Genomic DNA, 16,306 nt, shown 5'->3' on the forward strand with positions numbered 1-16,306 from the left:
AGCCATGTCTGCCTACGGCGGCCCAACTCAATATCAAGGCCATGCTCACTGCATCTGTACATAGTCAAAGCTTTCCTTAAGTTTGGGTCAGTCACAGTGGTCAGGATATCTTGCCACTGTGTACTCTCTGTTTAGGGCCAAATAGCTTGTTTTGTTAATTCTTTCCAATGTGTCAAGTAATTATCTTCTTGTTTTCTCATGATTTGGTTGGGTCTAATTGTGTTGCTGTCCTGGGGCTCTGTAGGGTCTGTTTGTGTTGAACAGAGCCCCAGGAACAGCTTGCTTAGGGGGCTCTTCTCCAGGTTCATCTCTCTGTAGGTGATGGCTTTGTTATGGAAGGTTTGGGAATCGCTTCCTTTTAAGTGGTTGTAGAATTTAACGGCTCTTTTCTGGATTTTGATAATAAGTGGGTATCGGCCTAATTCTGCTCTGAATGCATTATTTGGTGTTCTACGTTGTACACTGAGGATATTTTTGCAGAATTCTGCATGCAGAGTCTCAATTTGGTGTTTGTCCCATTTTGTGAAATCTTGGTTGGTGAGCGGACCCCACACCTCACAACCACAAAGGGCAATGGGTTCTATGGCTGATTCAAGTATTTTTAGCCAGATCCTAATTGTTATGTTGAATTTTATGTTCCTTTTGATGGCATAGAATGCCCTTCTTGCATTGTCTCTCAGATTGTTCACAGCTTTGTGGAAGTTACCTGTGACGCTGATGTTTAGGCCAAGGTATGTATAGTTTGTTGTGTGGTCTAGGGCAACGGTGTCTAGATGGAATTTGTATTTGTGATCCTGGCGACTGCACCTTTTTTGGAACACCATTATTTTGGTCTTACTGAGATTTACTGTCAGGGCCCAGGTCTGGCAGAATCTGTGCAGAATATCTAGGTGCTGCTGTAGGCCCTCCTTGGTTGGTGACAGAAGCACCAGATCATCAGCAAACAGTAGACATTTGACTTCAGATTCTAGTAGGGTGAGGCCGGGTGCTGCAGACTGTTCTAGTGCCCGCGCCAATTCCTTGACATATATGTTGAAGAGGGTGGGGCTTAAGCTGCATCCCTGTCTCACCCCACGGCCCTGTGGGAAGAAATGTGTGTGTTTTTTGCCTATTTTTACCGCACACTTGTTGTTTGTGTACATGGATTTTATAATGTCGTATGTTTTACTCCCAACACCACTTTCCATCAATTTGTATAGCAGACCCTCATGCCAAATTGAGTCAAAGGCTTTTTTTGAAATCAACAAAGCATGAGAACATGAGAAGACTTTGCCTTTGTTTTGGTTTGTTTGTTTGTCAATTAGGGTGTGCAGGGTGAATACATGGTCTGTTGTACGGTAATTTGGTAAAAAGCCAATTTGACATTTGCTCAGTACATTGTTTCACTGGAGGAATGTACAGTCTGCTGTTAATGATAATGCAGCAGGATTTTCCAGGCTGCTGTTGATTTGTTCCTTTTGTGATTGGGGTGATCAGTATGGTTCAAATATTGGGGAAGATGCAGAGCTAAGGATGATGTTAAGAGAGTTTAGTATAGCGCAAGTTTTGATTGTCTGTATATTTGATCATTTCATTGAGGTATCATCTACACACAGGCCTTTTTGTGGTTGGAGGGTTTTTTATTTTGTCTGTAGCTCATTCAAGGTAATTGGAGAATCCAGTGGGTCTGGTAGTTTAAATAGTTGATCTCTAAGATTTTGTATTTGATCATGTTATTGTTTTTTGCTCCCATTGTTCTTGTGTCTTGTTTAGAGCCAAAAAGATTGGAGAGTGGTTTACATACATCTCATTTTGGATAGATAATTTTTGTGTTGTTTTTGTTTAGTGTTTTCCAATTTTCCAGAAGTGTTTAGAGTCTATGGATTCTTCAATTACTTGAGCTGATTTCTGACGTGCTGTCCTTTTTTTCCATAGTGTTTCTGTATTTGTTTAGTGATTCACCATTGTGAAGGCGTAGACTCAGGTTTCGGGTCTCTATGTTTTTGGTTGGAAGGTTTCCAATTTCTTCTAGATTTTGCATCTTCATAACCATTTGTCATTGTTGTTCATTTTTCTTCGGTTTTCTATTTGAGATTTTTAGATTTGATAAGGAAGTGAGAGGTTCAATATATGTTGAATTTTCTACTGCCAAGTTTACACTTTCAACTATTACACGTGGAACATTTACCAGGAAGTTGTCTAAAGGGATTGAATTTGTTGTTGCTAATTGTTTTTTGTGTAGGTTTTCACTACATTCCTTCCATTATAAGCATTTTCTTAATGTTACTAGCTTCCTTTGGCTTTGATGCCTCATGATTGATTATTGCTCTGTTCAAGTAGACTGTGATTTTGCTGTGATTCATAGGGGTGTCAGTGGGCTGACTGAACGCTCTGAGAGACTCTGGGTTAGGTCAGTGATAAAGTAGGTCTGACGTACTACTGCAGGAAGATAAGGCTTAGGTCTATAATAGGAGTCCCTCGAAGCCTACCATTGCTATGTACATACCAGCGTGCGACAGGGTGCAGGAGTTGTGGCCGTTTTTGTTGGTTTTGTTGCCATAGTTGTGCTAGGGGAATATGGGGAGGGAATGCTGTACTGAGAGGCAGGTGTTGTCCCCCTGTGTGCTGAGGGTGTCGGTTCTTGTCCTGTTCTGGGCATTTAGGTCGCCACAGACTAGTACAATGTCTCCTGGGCTGGAATGATTGATTTCCCTCCAGGATGGAGAAGCTGTCTTCATTAAGTATGGGGATTTTGTGTGGGGATATAGCACACAGGAGGAATTTTTCTCCTGTTAAGATAATTTCCTTTTGAATTTCTAGCCAACTGTAAAATGTTCCTGTTTTGATTTTATTTAATGGGTGAGTTAGGTCTGCTCTATCAAAATTAGCATACCCTGTGTTCTTCGTTTCAAAGCGCTCGGTATAGTTGTTATGTCTTTCTAGGTACATGCTCTATGTATGACAATATCATGGTGATGTTCAGGTGGTTCTACTTCTGATCTCTATGGGAGGGTTCAAGGCATGGATAATGTAGAGGTGAATTACAGTCCACTAGGCTCTGAAGGAATGCTGGTATATGTCGTGATTGAAGACACTGAGGAGCCTTGACTGGAAGCCGATGGTACTGTAGTCTCTCTCTCCTAGACGAGGTGGTAGACGTGTTATCAGGACCGGTGTGTGGAGGGGTTAGGGAGAGATAGGAGAAGGGTGAGGTGCTGGCGAGGGGGTTCAAGGGACGAGCAAGACGATCAACCTTCCTAGGGAGTAGTCATCCAAACATGGTGCGACACAGGCGCCTTCACGGTTTACTCCCTAGTGGGGCGGTAGTGACTCCCAAGAGTATTTAGGGAGGGGAGATGAAGGAGTGTTAGACGAAAAGGCGAAAGCGGGGTAAGTAGATGCGAGCAAGTTGAGGAGGTATGCTGCGTGGTTGCTGTCTGCGATCCCCGCAGGGGAGTCTCGACGTCGGCACAGTGGGCGTAGGGGCAAGTTCATGTGGGTGGTTTACACACCTAATTGTAGACATCTCGGGTAAGAAGTGTGCTGGTGGGTTATTATTGGTGTGCTTGCGGATAAGTGTATGAACTTTTGACGGGATGCGGGAGAGTCTGCGATCGGTCTATTGTTTAGACAGTGTCTGTGACTTGTCACAATGAGGGCAGCGTTGGATGGTCTGAGACTAAGGCACGCCCTGCGGGTTCAGTATTTAGGCTGTTCCCCTTGTGTTACGTTATACTAGTTTGTGGCAAGCTGGACCATCACGATATTGACTGACGGAGGCCTATCGTCAGGAGCTTAATAGTTAAGTAGAATCGGAAGAAAAACGTGTCTGCGGTCGCGTACTCTCTACGCATAGCCATGAGTACATTTGGCTCTCAGGAACAGATGTTAAGTGTGAATCTACCAGCTAGGTATAAGGACAGGCATGGTAATGTAGTGATCTAGGTCAGTACAGCAGAGGTTGTGGCGAATGCTATTGTGACTATGAGAGAGTTAGTTATATTTAGATGTGATTTAGTCGGGGTCTAACTAAGGTAAAGGATGGCAATAGCCGCTTATATATGGGATGTTCTATTTTCAGTTGTTTTAGCAGCTCACCTAGGTAAACCATACAGCTCATAAGGAGATCAGAGCCATTGTGTGAAAATGGTGATTTCAGATGCTCTGCAGCTGCACTAGGTCTACTTACAAGGGATACACGAAGTATAGTAGTATGTGAGTATCTGTGGATATGAGCAATTTAGGACAGGCAAGACGTTATAGATAGGGCATTACTTAGTGTGTAGAGAGATGAGTGAATACAGATAAGTGACGTAGAAGTCTACATCGTCGCAAGTCGCACTACTCGAGTGCCGTGTGAAGCGATGGAAGCGCTGCTAGTGTAATGTAGGTTGGAGAATTAGCTTCTCGTCCTGGCCATTGGTGAGGGCGAGATGATGGTTTTTATGAGGTTAGGTCCGCTCAGCGAGGTGCAGGTATAGAATGTATGATGGGCAGATCGCCTATCTGTGACACATATAGAGAGAGAGTGATGACTGTAGGATTGCAGAAATCACTCCGCGGATATAAAGTAATGTATTTAGATCTAGCAGTCACCCTAGGCTATCATTCAGGACGATACCGTGTTTGTTGTTACAAATAGCCAGGGCATACTAGAGAGTAAGTAGTCCCCCCTAATGAACCCTATAGGAACAGCGTTAATGAGGGTAGCGTACTAGAATTAGGCACAGCACAGCTTAAGGAAGGATATTGTATAATGGTTAAGAGGATATATGGGTGAGCGGGAAGTATGATTAGAGTGAAGGTGGCACATTGCCAGACAGCTTAGGGCACTAAGGTGAGTAGAGACGGATATGTATTGATAGTAAATTACAGGCCACTCTGACCCCCAGTGCCAGACCAGACAGACTAGCATAAAGGGAAAGACATGTTGGAGATGAGAATTAGCAGACAGACACTAGGGGGGTACTAGAAGGAACGAGACATGGTATGGTAGTAGTCTAGGGCAGACGTCTAGGTCTACTACAGGTGGAGTCATGGTTGTATAGATTAGCGGGGACGCTGGGAGCACTATAGAGGAGACTTGGTAATGTAGTAGAGAATCTACAGCAACACTGAGCATAATAGGGATAGGCAGTGGTATGTGTGAACTTAGAGCGTAGGGTACTAGAGGAAAGGCCTGGATGGAGTAGTGGAGAGTATCTACAACTGAGGCCTAATAAAGGGAAAGACAGACATGGGTAATGTGTAGTGAATATAGATCGACGATAGCAGTTGAGGCCGTTATAGAACAGCGCATTGTGTATGTGTGAAAGTAAACTGCCCAGCACGACCGAAGTTGGAACGTGATGCGTGGGGAGAGGGATGTGGCCGGGGGGGTATAATATTGTCCATTTTGGAAGGGGATATAAGAATCCTTTGTGATCTTGTAGCGTGATGGAGGAAAGATGTGGAATGCTTTTAAAGAACTAGGATGACCGGTGATATACGTAAGGAAAGGTAGTAGTGTAAAGTGTAGAAAGCTAAGATTGTTATCTAGCTTAGGTGTTTGAGCTTATATTTTGTTTTAAGATGTTGGTTTTGAGAGGAGTGAGTAATATGGTGTCTAGGACAGATGGTATGGGTCACATTCTGCCACTACCCCTACTAAGACAAAGTGCTGGTTGTTAGTAGAATATAGCAATTGAAGAATAATCTATTGCAGTGGATCACTCCATCTTCTAAATATGCCGGAGATGGATTCTATCGGTGGCGAATGAGTTTAACGAGAGAAGTATCCTCTATGCTGTCTCAGGTCTGTATACGGTCGTCATGGATCGTCTCTCTCATCTCTCCATCTGCCTCTGTTTCCTCTCACTTCTGTTTAGATAGGAGCCTCACTGATGTCTCGCAAGTTGCGGGCTTGCGAGCATAGTTACGGGAGATTTCAGTAGGATGATGCTTGCCGTTTTCGGTAGGAAATTGATGGCTAGGGATAGAGAAGACTAATAAAGGGAACAAGCCATGGGTTGCTAGATAGATGACTCTGATATCGCGACACTCAGTCTTGTGAGCTTGGGAGAGAGGAGTCAACGAGATGAGCCTATGGGTATGCGTAGAAACGCACAGACTAGGGTCCACGCCCCTCTATGTACCCTAAAAGAGGTAATAGGAGGGGTACGCTTAAGAAGGTTCGCACAATATCTAAAAGGGAAACAGCATGGTATGTCTATGGATTGAGACATAGGCACTACTCAGGGACAGACCTTGTAGAGTAGAATTAGGGAGAACTAGGCATAAGGACAAGCATGGTAATGTAGTGAATATCGTCGCAGAGTACTCTCAGCACTATTAGGCAGGGTCTGATGGCGGTAATGTAGTGTAAAGGTGTAAGGAAATGGGAGGAGAGAGTGGTAGTGGTATTTAGAGGAGTTTATGAATAGAGTTGGGAAGGGTCTGAAGGATTAGAGTTTCGCTAGACGTATAGGCATACGTCCTGGTTATTCTCTGCAGTCTCCTCTTCGCGATTACATAAGTCGTGTAATCGTGCTCTTGACAGATCCTCGTCATGTTCCATTCAGGTAGCCGGCTGCAGCATTGGAGAGTAAGATACAGTTTAGTTTACTGATTGCTGCAGTGAGTTAAGAGTTTTGAAGTGTTCTCTGTTAAGTTGATAATTTAATCTCATGCGGTCGGGATATGGACATTTCTGTCCCTCTCACTGTCTCTCTTCATCCTACACCTCCTCCTCTCTGGTCTAGTTTTGTGACTCTGCTCTTTCCTACATGGTATAATCTGTCTGTCCTAGTCTCGCAGGCACAGTAAATATATCCTGAAGTAGTGCGAGTCATACTGTTCAGTATTGTTCCACATCTTTGACGGTGGAGAGAAAATCCTGGTCTTTATTTACTAGAATCGGACATCCTGTTTACCCCGACCGCTTTCCCAAAGAACAAACTGCTTACTGACAGATTAAAATCTGTTTGCGACATTTTATGTGTTTGTATCGACGCGACAGCAGGTCGTGACCAAAACAAGTGAAATTTACAAAAACACATTTTGGGGCCTGTGAGTAACCTCAATTAAAACCTTGAGGAGGAAGTCATGTCTCATTGATTGTCATTGAGGGGTCATAAGGACATGTCTACAGGAAGTCTGTCTACAGGCAACAGGAAGTAGTGATGTTTGGGGCACAGTGGAGCTCCTGGGTTCCCCAGCCACCTGGGTCATGGTCATCATCAACAACCATCAGGTTATATTGAACCAGAATGTGAACAGGGTTCACTTACTGTGAGATCTGTTGTTTTAAACTTCTGATTAAGACCATACCTAGTCTACTCTGAATAGAGATAATCACTAGTCTACATCTGATAAGACAATTAACCATAGTCTACACTCTGTAAGACCATAACCACTAGTCTACACTCTGATAAGACATAAAATCCACTAGTCTACACTCTGATAAGACCATAACTCTAGTCTACACTCTGATAAGACCATAACCTAGTCTAACTCTATAACCTTAACACTAGTTCACTCTTAAGAATAACCACTGTCTACACTCTGTAAGACCAGATAACTACTAGTCTACACTCTGATAAGACCATAACCACTAGTCTAACTGCTGATAAGACCATAATCACTAGTCTACACTCTGATAAGACCATAACCCACTAGTCTACACTCTGATAAGACCATAATCTTAGTCTACACTCTGATAGACATAACACTAGTCTACACTCTGATAAGACCAATAAACCATAGTCTACACTCTGATAAGCCATAACTCACTAGTCTACACTCTGATAAGACCATAACTCACTAGTCTACACTCTGATAAGACATATCACTAGTACCTACATAACCACTAGTTACACTCTAGACATAACTCACTAGTCTACACTCTGATAAGACCATACCCATAGTTACACTCTGATAAGACCATAACTCACTAGTCTAACTCTGATAAGACATAACCACTATCTCACTTGATAAGCATAACTCACTAGTCTACACTCTGATAAGACATAACACTGTCTAACTCTGATAGACCATAACATTGTCTACTCTGATAAGACCATTACCACTAGTCTACACTCTGATAAGACCATAACCACTAGTCTACACTCTAAGACATAACTCACTAGTCTACACTCTGATAAGACCATAACCACTAGTCTACACTCTGATAAGACCATAACCTCACTAGTCTACACTCTGATAGACCATAACCACTAGTCTACACTCTGATAAGACCATAACTCACTAGTCTACACTCTGATAGACCATAACACTAGTCTACACTCTGATAAGACCATAACCCACTAGTCTACACTCTGATAAGACCATCCTCACTAGTTACTCTGATGACCATAACTACTATCCTCTGATAAGACATAACCCACTAGTCTACACTCTGATAAGACCATAACCCACTAGTCTACACTCTGATAAGACCATAACTCACTAGTCTACACTCTGATAAGACCTAACCCTATCTACATCTGATAGATCCCACTAGTTACACTCTGATAAGACTAACCACTAGTCTACACTCTGTAAAACATAATCACTATCTACACTCTGATAAGACATACCACTAGTCCTACTCTGATAAGACGATAATCACTAGTGCTACACTCTGATAAGACCATAACTCACTAGTCTACACTCTGATAAGACCATAACCCACTAGTCTACACTCTGATAAGAACATAACCCACTATAGTGGAAACAACATTGATTCGACCAGTGTGTTCCCAGTGGGAAAGTTATAACATCTTCTGAGCAGGGATAAGAGTAGTCTACTTTTTAAATGTATTTTTATAAGCTGATTCTTAGAATGAAATGTGAGATTTGTTCTCACTGGCAAAGTTTTATGTTATAAATGATCACTTTGCTTCATTGAAAATGACCAACAAAATTATCTCTGTGTTAACAAGTTCTTTTTTGACGTGTCACTCAGTTCACTCCATGGAGTGACTGTTCTATAAGTGCACCCTGCAATCTCTAACCCACATAGCAAAGCAGGGCAGATGAATAGAAAAGTACTGCCAAGCCGTGAGCCCTGAACAGACTTGGCTGGCAGGTTCTCCCTCCGTGGACCTGTGGCATCTGTGTGAGGCAGGCCTGTACCCTGGTGACCTTAAAGACTGTACGAGCCTGTTCCTGCGGTTTTGGGACAGGGGTGCCAGAAGCTTAGTCTGACGAACATAAGCACTTGGCAGAACTGACATTGTTGCAGGTCTGGTTCATGTTAATACTGCACATTCAGATCCGCGGTGTGAGTCTGGAATCTTTCTGTCTCTTTTTCTCTCTTTCTGTCTTTTTGTCTCCTTTTCTTTCTGTCGCTCTTTCTGTGCAGCCTTTCTGCACTCAGTCAGTGTTATAGTTACACCTGCTAGGCTGCAGCAGCCTGCATCCAGCTGCTGTCTTGCTTCTGAAGCTAAGCAGGGTTGGTCCTGGTTTGTCCCTGGATGGGAGACCACAGATGCTGCTGGAAGTGGTGTTGGGGGCCAGTAGGAACCTCTGGTCTAACGAGAGCCCAATACCCCAGGGCAGTTTAGGGGACATTGCCCTGTGTTTAGGTGCTGCCTTTCAGATGGGATGTTAAAACAGGTGTCTTCACTATTTGTGGTCACTAAAGATCCCATGGCACTTATCGTAAGAATATGGGTGTTAACCCTGGTGTCCTGACTAAATTCCCAATCTGACCCTCATACCATCATAGTCACCTAATCATCCCCAGCTTCCTATTGGCTCATTCATCCCCCTCCTCTCCCCTTGTAACTATTCCCCAGGTCCTTACTGTAACGGGAATATGTTCTCAGTCAACTTACCTGGTAAAATATGGGTTAAGTAAAAACATTGGCCTCATTATTTATTCTTACTGTTTCTCTCTTGTCAATCCACCTGTCATTAGAAGGAACTGAACTTGTTACAGGCTACTGTTGAGCCATAAATCAGACATGTAAAACACCATTTCTGTGGAGAGGGCATGATGGGGGGGGTGTGGCCTCGTCTTACATGATGAGGAGGTGTGGCCTCGTCTGACATGATGAGGGGGTATGACCTCGTCTAACACCATGAGGGGGTGTGGCCTCGTCTAACACAATGATGGGGTGTGGCCTCGTCTAACACGATGAGGGGTGTGGCCTTGTCTAACACCATGAGGGGGTGTGGCCTCGTCTAACACCATGAGGGGGTGTGGCCTCGTCTAACACCATGAGGGGGTGTGGCCTCGTCTAACAATGATGGGGTGTGGCCTCGTCTAACACGATGATGGGGTGTGGCCTCGTCTAACACGATGAGGGTGTGGCCTTGTCTAACACCATGAGGGGGTGTGGCCTCGTCTAACACCATGAGGGGGTGTGGCCTCGTCTATCACCATGAGGGGGTGTGGCCTCGTCTAACACCATGAGGGGGTGTGGCCTCGTCTATCACGGTGAGGGGGTGTGGCCTCGCCTAACACGATGAGGGGGTGTGGCCTCGTACTGTCCTCCTTAAGGTGTATGCAACCATAATGTGACAGCCAGCCAAACTCCAACCAAGAACTGAACCAGAGTCAGGGCTTTCCATAAACCTCCAGTTTTACAGTTGAAACGGTGTAAAACTGTAATAATACAGAAAAATGAAATCATTAGAGCATCTCAGACTAAAAGGCAATATTAATGCACAACAGAGTCTAACCGACGTTTCATAGTCACATAGTGAACAATACAATACTTGACCGACACTGTACATAGAAAACATATCCTGCTTGAATATTGTTCTAAATAGGATTAGTATCTATATAACATGTAAGCTAACTTAAGTGTGAAGAGAAATCACATGTAGAGAGAAGCTAGCTCCAAAACAGCACTTAACAGGCAGGCTAGGCTAACGAGGGAATACATGTAATCGATTCACTTGCAGAAAATACTTACAATACTAAAAGATGAACATCTTAGAAATGATTTGTACTTACAGGCAATGCTTAACGAAGGCTTAACAAGGAGGATGGCAGAAGATAAACCGCCGTATTACGTCACTCTTTTCCAACAACGAGGCTGATCTGCATCATTTCCTGTTTTTCCTRTTTTACCACCAACAAAGAAGTAGCACAGCGGAGTACACGCTAGCTGCGGCTACACTAAACAGCCACTGGATGGCGCCAAATCAAAAGGCACTTGGCAAAAAGAATAGAAGGCAGAATAAGCCTCGTCTAACGTATTGCACTTGAATGGATCTTAAACACAGAACAGACAGCTGGTATGATTCATTGTGACAAAATGTTTCCAAATATCAGTTTGTTGGATAAGATGATGAATGACAATCACCCACAAGTGTCCTTCTAAGATGGTGTTGTTACTTGCATATTACTAGCATGTAGACTACCCCATTTATGTACACCAGGAACTCCATTCTGTGCCTGCGTAGTAGCCAGTGAATAAGGCACACTTCACCGAATCTGCTTTGTCATTCAGCAAGTAACACTACGTAAAAGGGATACTTTGGCCAAGATGACAGAAACGTGCAGATTGCCTTTATAGCCCAGAGATGATGAGTGTGTGTAATCAGCTTTTTGTGTGTATGGAATAATTGGGGGATCTTTAATTTCCACTAATGAAACATGGGACCAACGCTTTACATGTTGCGTTTATATTTGATGATAAACCCTAACCCCCTTCTCGTTTCCTTCCTGTCGATCTCCAGGTCTTCCAGAACAGTATTACAGCCTGACCTGGTTCCTGAGCCCCATCCTGGGCCTGATCTTCACACCTCTGATTGGCTCAGCCAGCGATCGCTGCACCCTGAAATGGGGCCGGCGACGTCCTTTCATCCTGGCCCTGTGTGTGGGCGTGCTGTTCGGAGTGGCACTCTTCCTCAACGGGTCACTCATAGGTAATAAATAATATATTATAAACTTGGTGGTTCGAGCCCTGAATGCTGATTGGCTGACAGCTGTGGTATATCAGACCGTATACCTAGTGGTGTAAAGTACTTAAGTAAAAATATTTTAAAGTGCTACTTAAGTAGTTTTATTGGGGTATCTGTACTTTACTATTTATATTTTGGCAACTTTTGCTTTTACTCCACTACATTCCTAAAGAAAATAATGTACTTTTTACACCCAAAAGTACTCGGTACATTTTGAATGCTTAGCAGGACAGGAAAACAATCTGATTCACGCACTTAAAAAGAAAATTCCTGGTCATTCCTACTGCATCTGCTCTGGCGGACTCACTAAACACTAAACAGGCTAAACACAAATGCTTTGTTTGTAAATTATGTCTGAGTGTTGTGCCGTTTCATTTGCATAATATAAGGAATTTTAAATGATCTATACTTTTCTTTTGATACTTAAGTATATTTTAGCAATTACATTTACTTTTGATACTTAAGTAAATTTAAAACCAAATACTTTTAGTCTTTTACTCAAGTAGTATTTTACTGGGTGACTTTCACTTTTACTGGAATCATTTTCTGTTAAGGTATCTTTACTCATACTCAAGTATGAAAATTGGGTACTTTTTCCACCACTGCGTATACAATGGGTGTGATAAAACATTTATCTTTTCCAAAGCAACTACCGTAATGTGTGCATTCATTTTATATATGGGTGGTCCCAGGAATCAAACCCACTATCCTGGTGTTACAAGCACCAGCTGAGCTACAGAGGACCAGCGTTGGAACTAGGGATTAGGCAGGGTTAGGGTTAAGAAGAATAAAAAATGCCTATTCATTCATTGAAATACCAATCGGTGTAAATAAAAAAATGTTTAACCTTCATTTAACTAGGCAAGTCAGTTAAGAACAAATTCTTATTTTCAATGACGGCCTAGGAACAGTGGGTTAACTGCCTGTTCAGGGGGAGAACGACAGATTTRTACCTTGTCAGCTCGGGGATTTGAACTTGCAACCTTTCGGTTACTAGTCCAACGCTCTAACCACCAGGCTACCCTGCCGCCCCTTGACTGGTCATGCTTATCGGTCTACAGGTTAATTTGCATAATTGAGTGTAATTAAATTTGTGCGTGTGTACAGTATATTTGTTATGTATCTTACTTATTACATCATACAGATAAAGAGCATTTGAGCGGGAAATCTGTCAGACAGAGCGAGAGCTGTTGCTACAGCATCTTAAACAGCAAATGCGTAGACAACAGAAGACAGGCTTCATCAGCGTATCACACAGCATAGACAACAGAAGACAGGCTTCATCAGCGTATCACACAGCATAGACAACAGAAACAGGCTTCATCAGCGTATCACACAGCATAGACAACAGAAGACAGGCTTCATCAGCGTATCACACAGCGTAGACAACAGAAGGCAGGCTTCATCAGCGTATCACACAGCATAGACAACAGAAGACAGGCTTCATCAGCGTATCACAGACCACTTTGCAATGAGCTGGAGGCAGTATGCATTTTAAAAACATATACTTACCTTGCTTCAAAGTAGCCTAGCCAAAATCAGACCATATCAGTGGAGGCAATTATTTGATATCAACTTTCTTTCATTGTCCAGTAGACAAAGGAACAATCCTAGTCATATTAGCAACCCATGCTAGTTGTTGCATATTAGTGAAAGGGAAAGGGAAATTGGCGATACCTAGTCAGTTGTACAACTGAATGACTTCAATTGAAATGTGTTTTCCACATTTAGTTCTCCCCTCTTTCTACATTTCTAACGGATATGTTCATCTCTGTCACGTGAAACCGCTTGCATATAGGGTGTTTTGACAACAGTGTTTTCCCGCTAATTGCATAATGAACATTTGACAGTAGCTTCCTGACTTGTGTACGTTGCTGTACTAATAATGTGAAGAAATAATAGTTTATCAACAAACGTTCTGATCTGTTACATCAGACTCATTGCTTTTTAACGTGTGTGTGTGTGTGTGTGTGTGTGTGTGTGTGTGTGTGTGTGTGTAGGGCACTCAGTTGCTAGAGCATGGCACTTGCAATGCCAGGTTTGTGGTTTCGATTCCCATGGGGGACCAGTATGGGGAAAATGTATGCACTCCCTACTGTAAGTCTCTCTGGATAAGAGAGTTTCTGTTAAATGACTGAAATGTAAATCAGAGAGAGAGAGATGATTGAGTTCACAGAATAGAATAATTCAGAATAATTATGTTCTCTGTTATCAGTGATAGCAGCCAGTCTGTCCGGCAGGCTTTCTGCCTTACCTAATAAGCCCTCTTCTGGAGTGTGATATGAAGCATATTGAATTGAAAAGTCGCTCTGGCTGTGTCTCTCGGTGGTTCTCCTGAGTTTAGAAAGGTCAGGAAAAAGCCTGATTCTATAACTTCAACTCTGTTCTAATGCAACGTGTGCACACCAAAAGTTTCACATCCTACATTAGCCAGCCATCGGCTATGGTAAATTCATTATCAGTGGAAGTGACCCTAAGTGCCTCACTCTGTGCAGGCGAAAGAGAGAAGGGATCCATTTTGCTCAGTGCTTTAAAGGTTCAGCAGAGGAGAAGATCGATAGATTACCCATAGAGTTGTTTTGCTGCCAGCTTCATGACAGTCCACCAAGGAGGAATGAAGTGTCTGGTAGTAGTTGAAGGGAGAGGACAAGTAGCGTTACTTTCTCTGATTGCTGGAGATGAGGCTCCATGGGTCACTGAACAAACTGAAAAGTTTGACCGGTCCTGGATTACAATTGGATTGGATTTGATTTAGTTGGGCCGCGTTGCTTTGAAGAGTGTTGGAGAGAGGTTGTTGGTTGTTGCTGTGAAGAGTGTTGGAGAGAGGTTGTTGGTTGTTGCTGTGAAGAGTGTTGGAGAGAGGTTGTTGGTCTTGCTGTGAAGGTGTTGGAGAGAGGTTGTTGGTCGTCTGCTGGAAGAGTGTTGGAGAGGAGTTGTTGGTCCGTTGCTCGTGAAGAGTGTTGGAGAGAGGTTGTTGGCCGTTGCTGTGAGATGTGTGGAGAGAGGTTGTTGGTCGTTGCTGTGAGAGTAGTTGGAGAAGTTGTTGGTTGTTGCTGTGAAGAGTGTTGGAGAAGGTTGGTTGTTGTTGTGTGAAGAGTGTTGGAGAGAGGTTGTTGGTCGTTGCTGTGAAAGAGCTGTTGGAGAGAGGTTGTTGTTGTTGCTGTGAAGAGTGTTGGAGAGAGGTTGTTGGTGTTGCTGTGAGGGTGTTGGAGAAGGTTGTTGGTTGTTGCTGTGAAGAGTGTGGAGAGAGGTTGTGTTGGTTGTTGCTGTGAAGAGTGTTTGGAGAGAAGGTTGTTGGTCGTTGCTGTGAAAAGTGTTGGAGAGAGGTGTACGTACGTGCACGTTTCTGTGAATGTGTGTGTTGGCTCAGTGCCCTCGTCGTAGCCCTCCCAGAGCAGCTATTTGTTTGCGGCGTCACCCCTAGCTCAGGTCCCAGTGCTGTGGGTCACAGTAACTTGCTGAGAAACAGAAGCAGCAAGGCTACAGACTCCTGTGTCCGCTGACCTGCTGGGCCGGGCGGTGTGTGTGTGAACCGTCATTCTCCGTGACATGGGAAAGGACTGGGAACCAGTTCACAGGGAAACGTTTCCTGTTGTGCCCTCCTTCTTACCTTTCAATGCCTATCTGGAGCTACTTCCTGTCTCCAGCGCTAGCTCACTGCGCGTCACCTCGTCAGCCATTCCATTGTCAGGAAGAAAGGCTTTGCTTACTACGTACACACTGACTAACTACACACAGACTGACTACACACAGACTGACTACACACAGACTGACTACACACAGCCTGACTACACACAGACTAACTACACACAGACTGACTACACACAGACTGACTACACACTGACTGACTACACACTGACTGACTACACACTGACTGACTACACACTGACTGACTACACACTGACTGACTACACACAGACTGACTACACACAGACTGACTACACACAGACTCAGTACAGACTTCTTTCTTTCTTCAACTTGTACACCTCTCTTCCTCGTCTGTGGTCGTTGTTGATTAGCTAAATATTTTCAGAATAGCTTTTCCCCTTTAATGAGAAGGTCTGAATAATGACTTGTTTGTTGTTGTGTGCGGGGAGTTCCTCTGGGCTCAATGTTATGATGGAAATTCACTACTAAGAGTTTACATTCCCAGTGAAATTGACACTAATGGCGCGTACGATAAGGCTTTGGCTTTGTTTTGTTTTACGGGAATGAAACACACACTTTCATGGATAGTTTGTATTATAAATTATATTTTGAATAAGATGCTTGTTTTGATAACTCTGCATTCCGATGAGGTAACATCTAGATGAGGTACCATATAGATGAGGTAMCATATAGATGAGGTAACATATAGATGAGGTACCATATAGATGAGGTACCATATAGATGAGGTACCATCTAGATGAGGTACCATCTAGATGAGGTA

The 16,306-nt window shown here is 43.3% G+C and overlaps 1 protein-coding gene across 1 annotated transcript in view; it reads left to right on the plus strand.

The window, feature by feature from the left end:
* LOC111956136 (solute carrier family 45 member 4) overlaps positions 1–16,306 on the plus strand; it is a 45,524-nt gene that overhangs the window by 15,492 nt on the left and 13,726 nt on the right. Inside the window, exon 2 of the mRNA XM_023976584.2 lies at positions 11,653–11,841. Within this exon, the coding sequence (XP_023832352.1) occupies positions 11,653–11,841 (189 nt within the window). The remainder of the gene's footprint in view (positions 1–11,652; positions 11,842–16,306) is intronic.

Source organism: Salvelinus sp. IW2-2015, linkage group LG31, assembly GCF_002910315.2.
Source record: "Salvelinus sp. IW2-2015 linkage group LG31, ASM291031v2, whole genome shotgun sequence".
NCBI lineage: Eukaryota > Metazoa > Chordata > Actinopteri > Salmoniformes > Salmonidae > Salvelinus > Salvelinus sp. IW2-2015.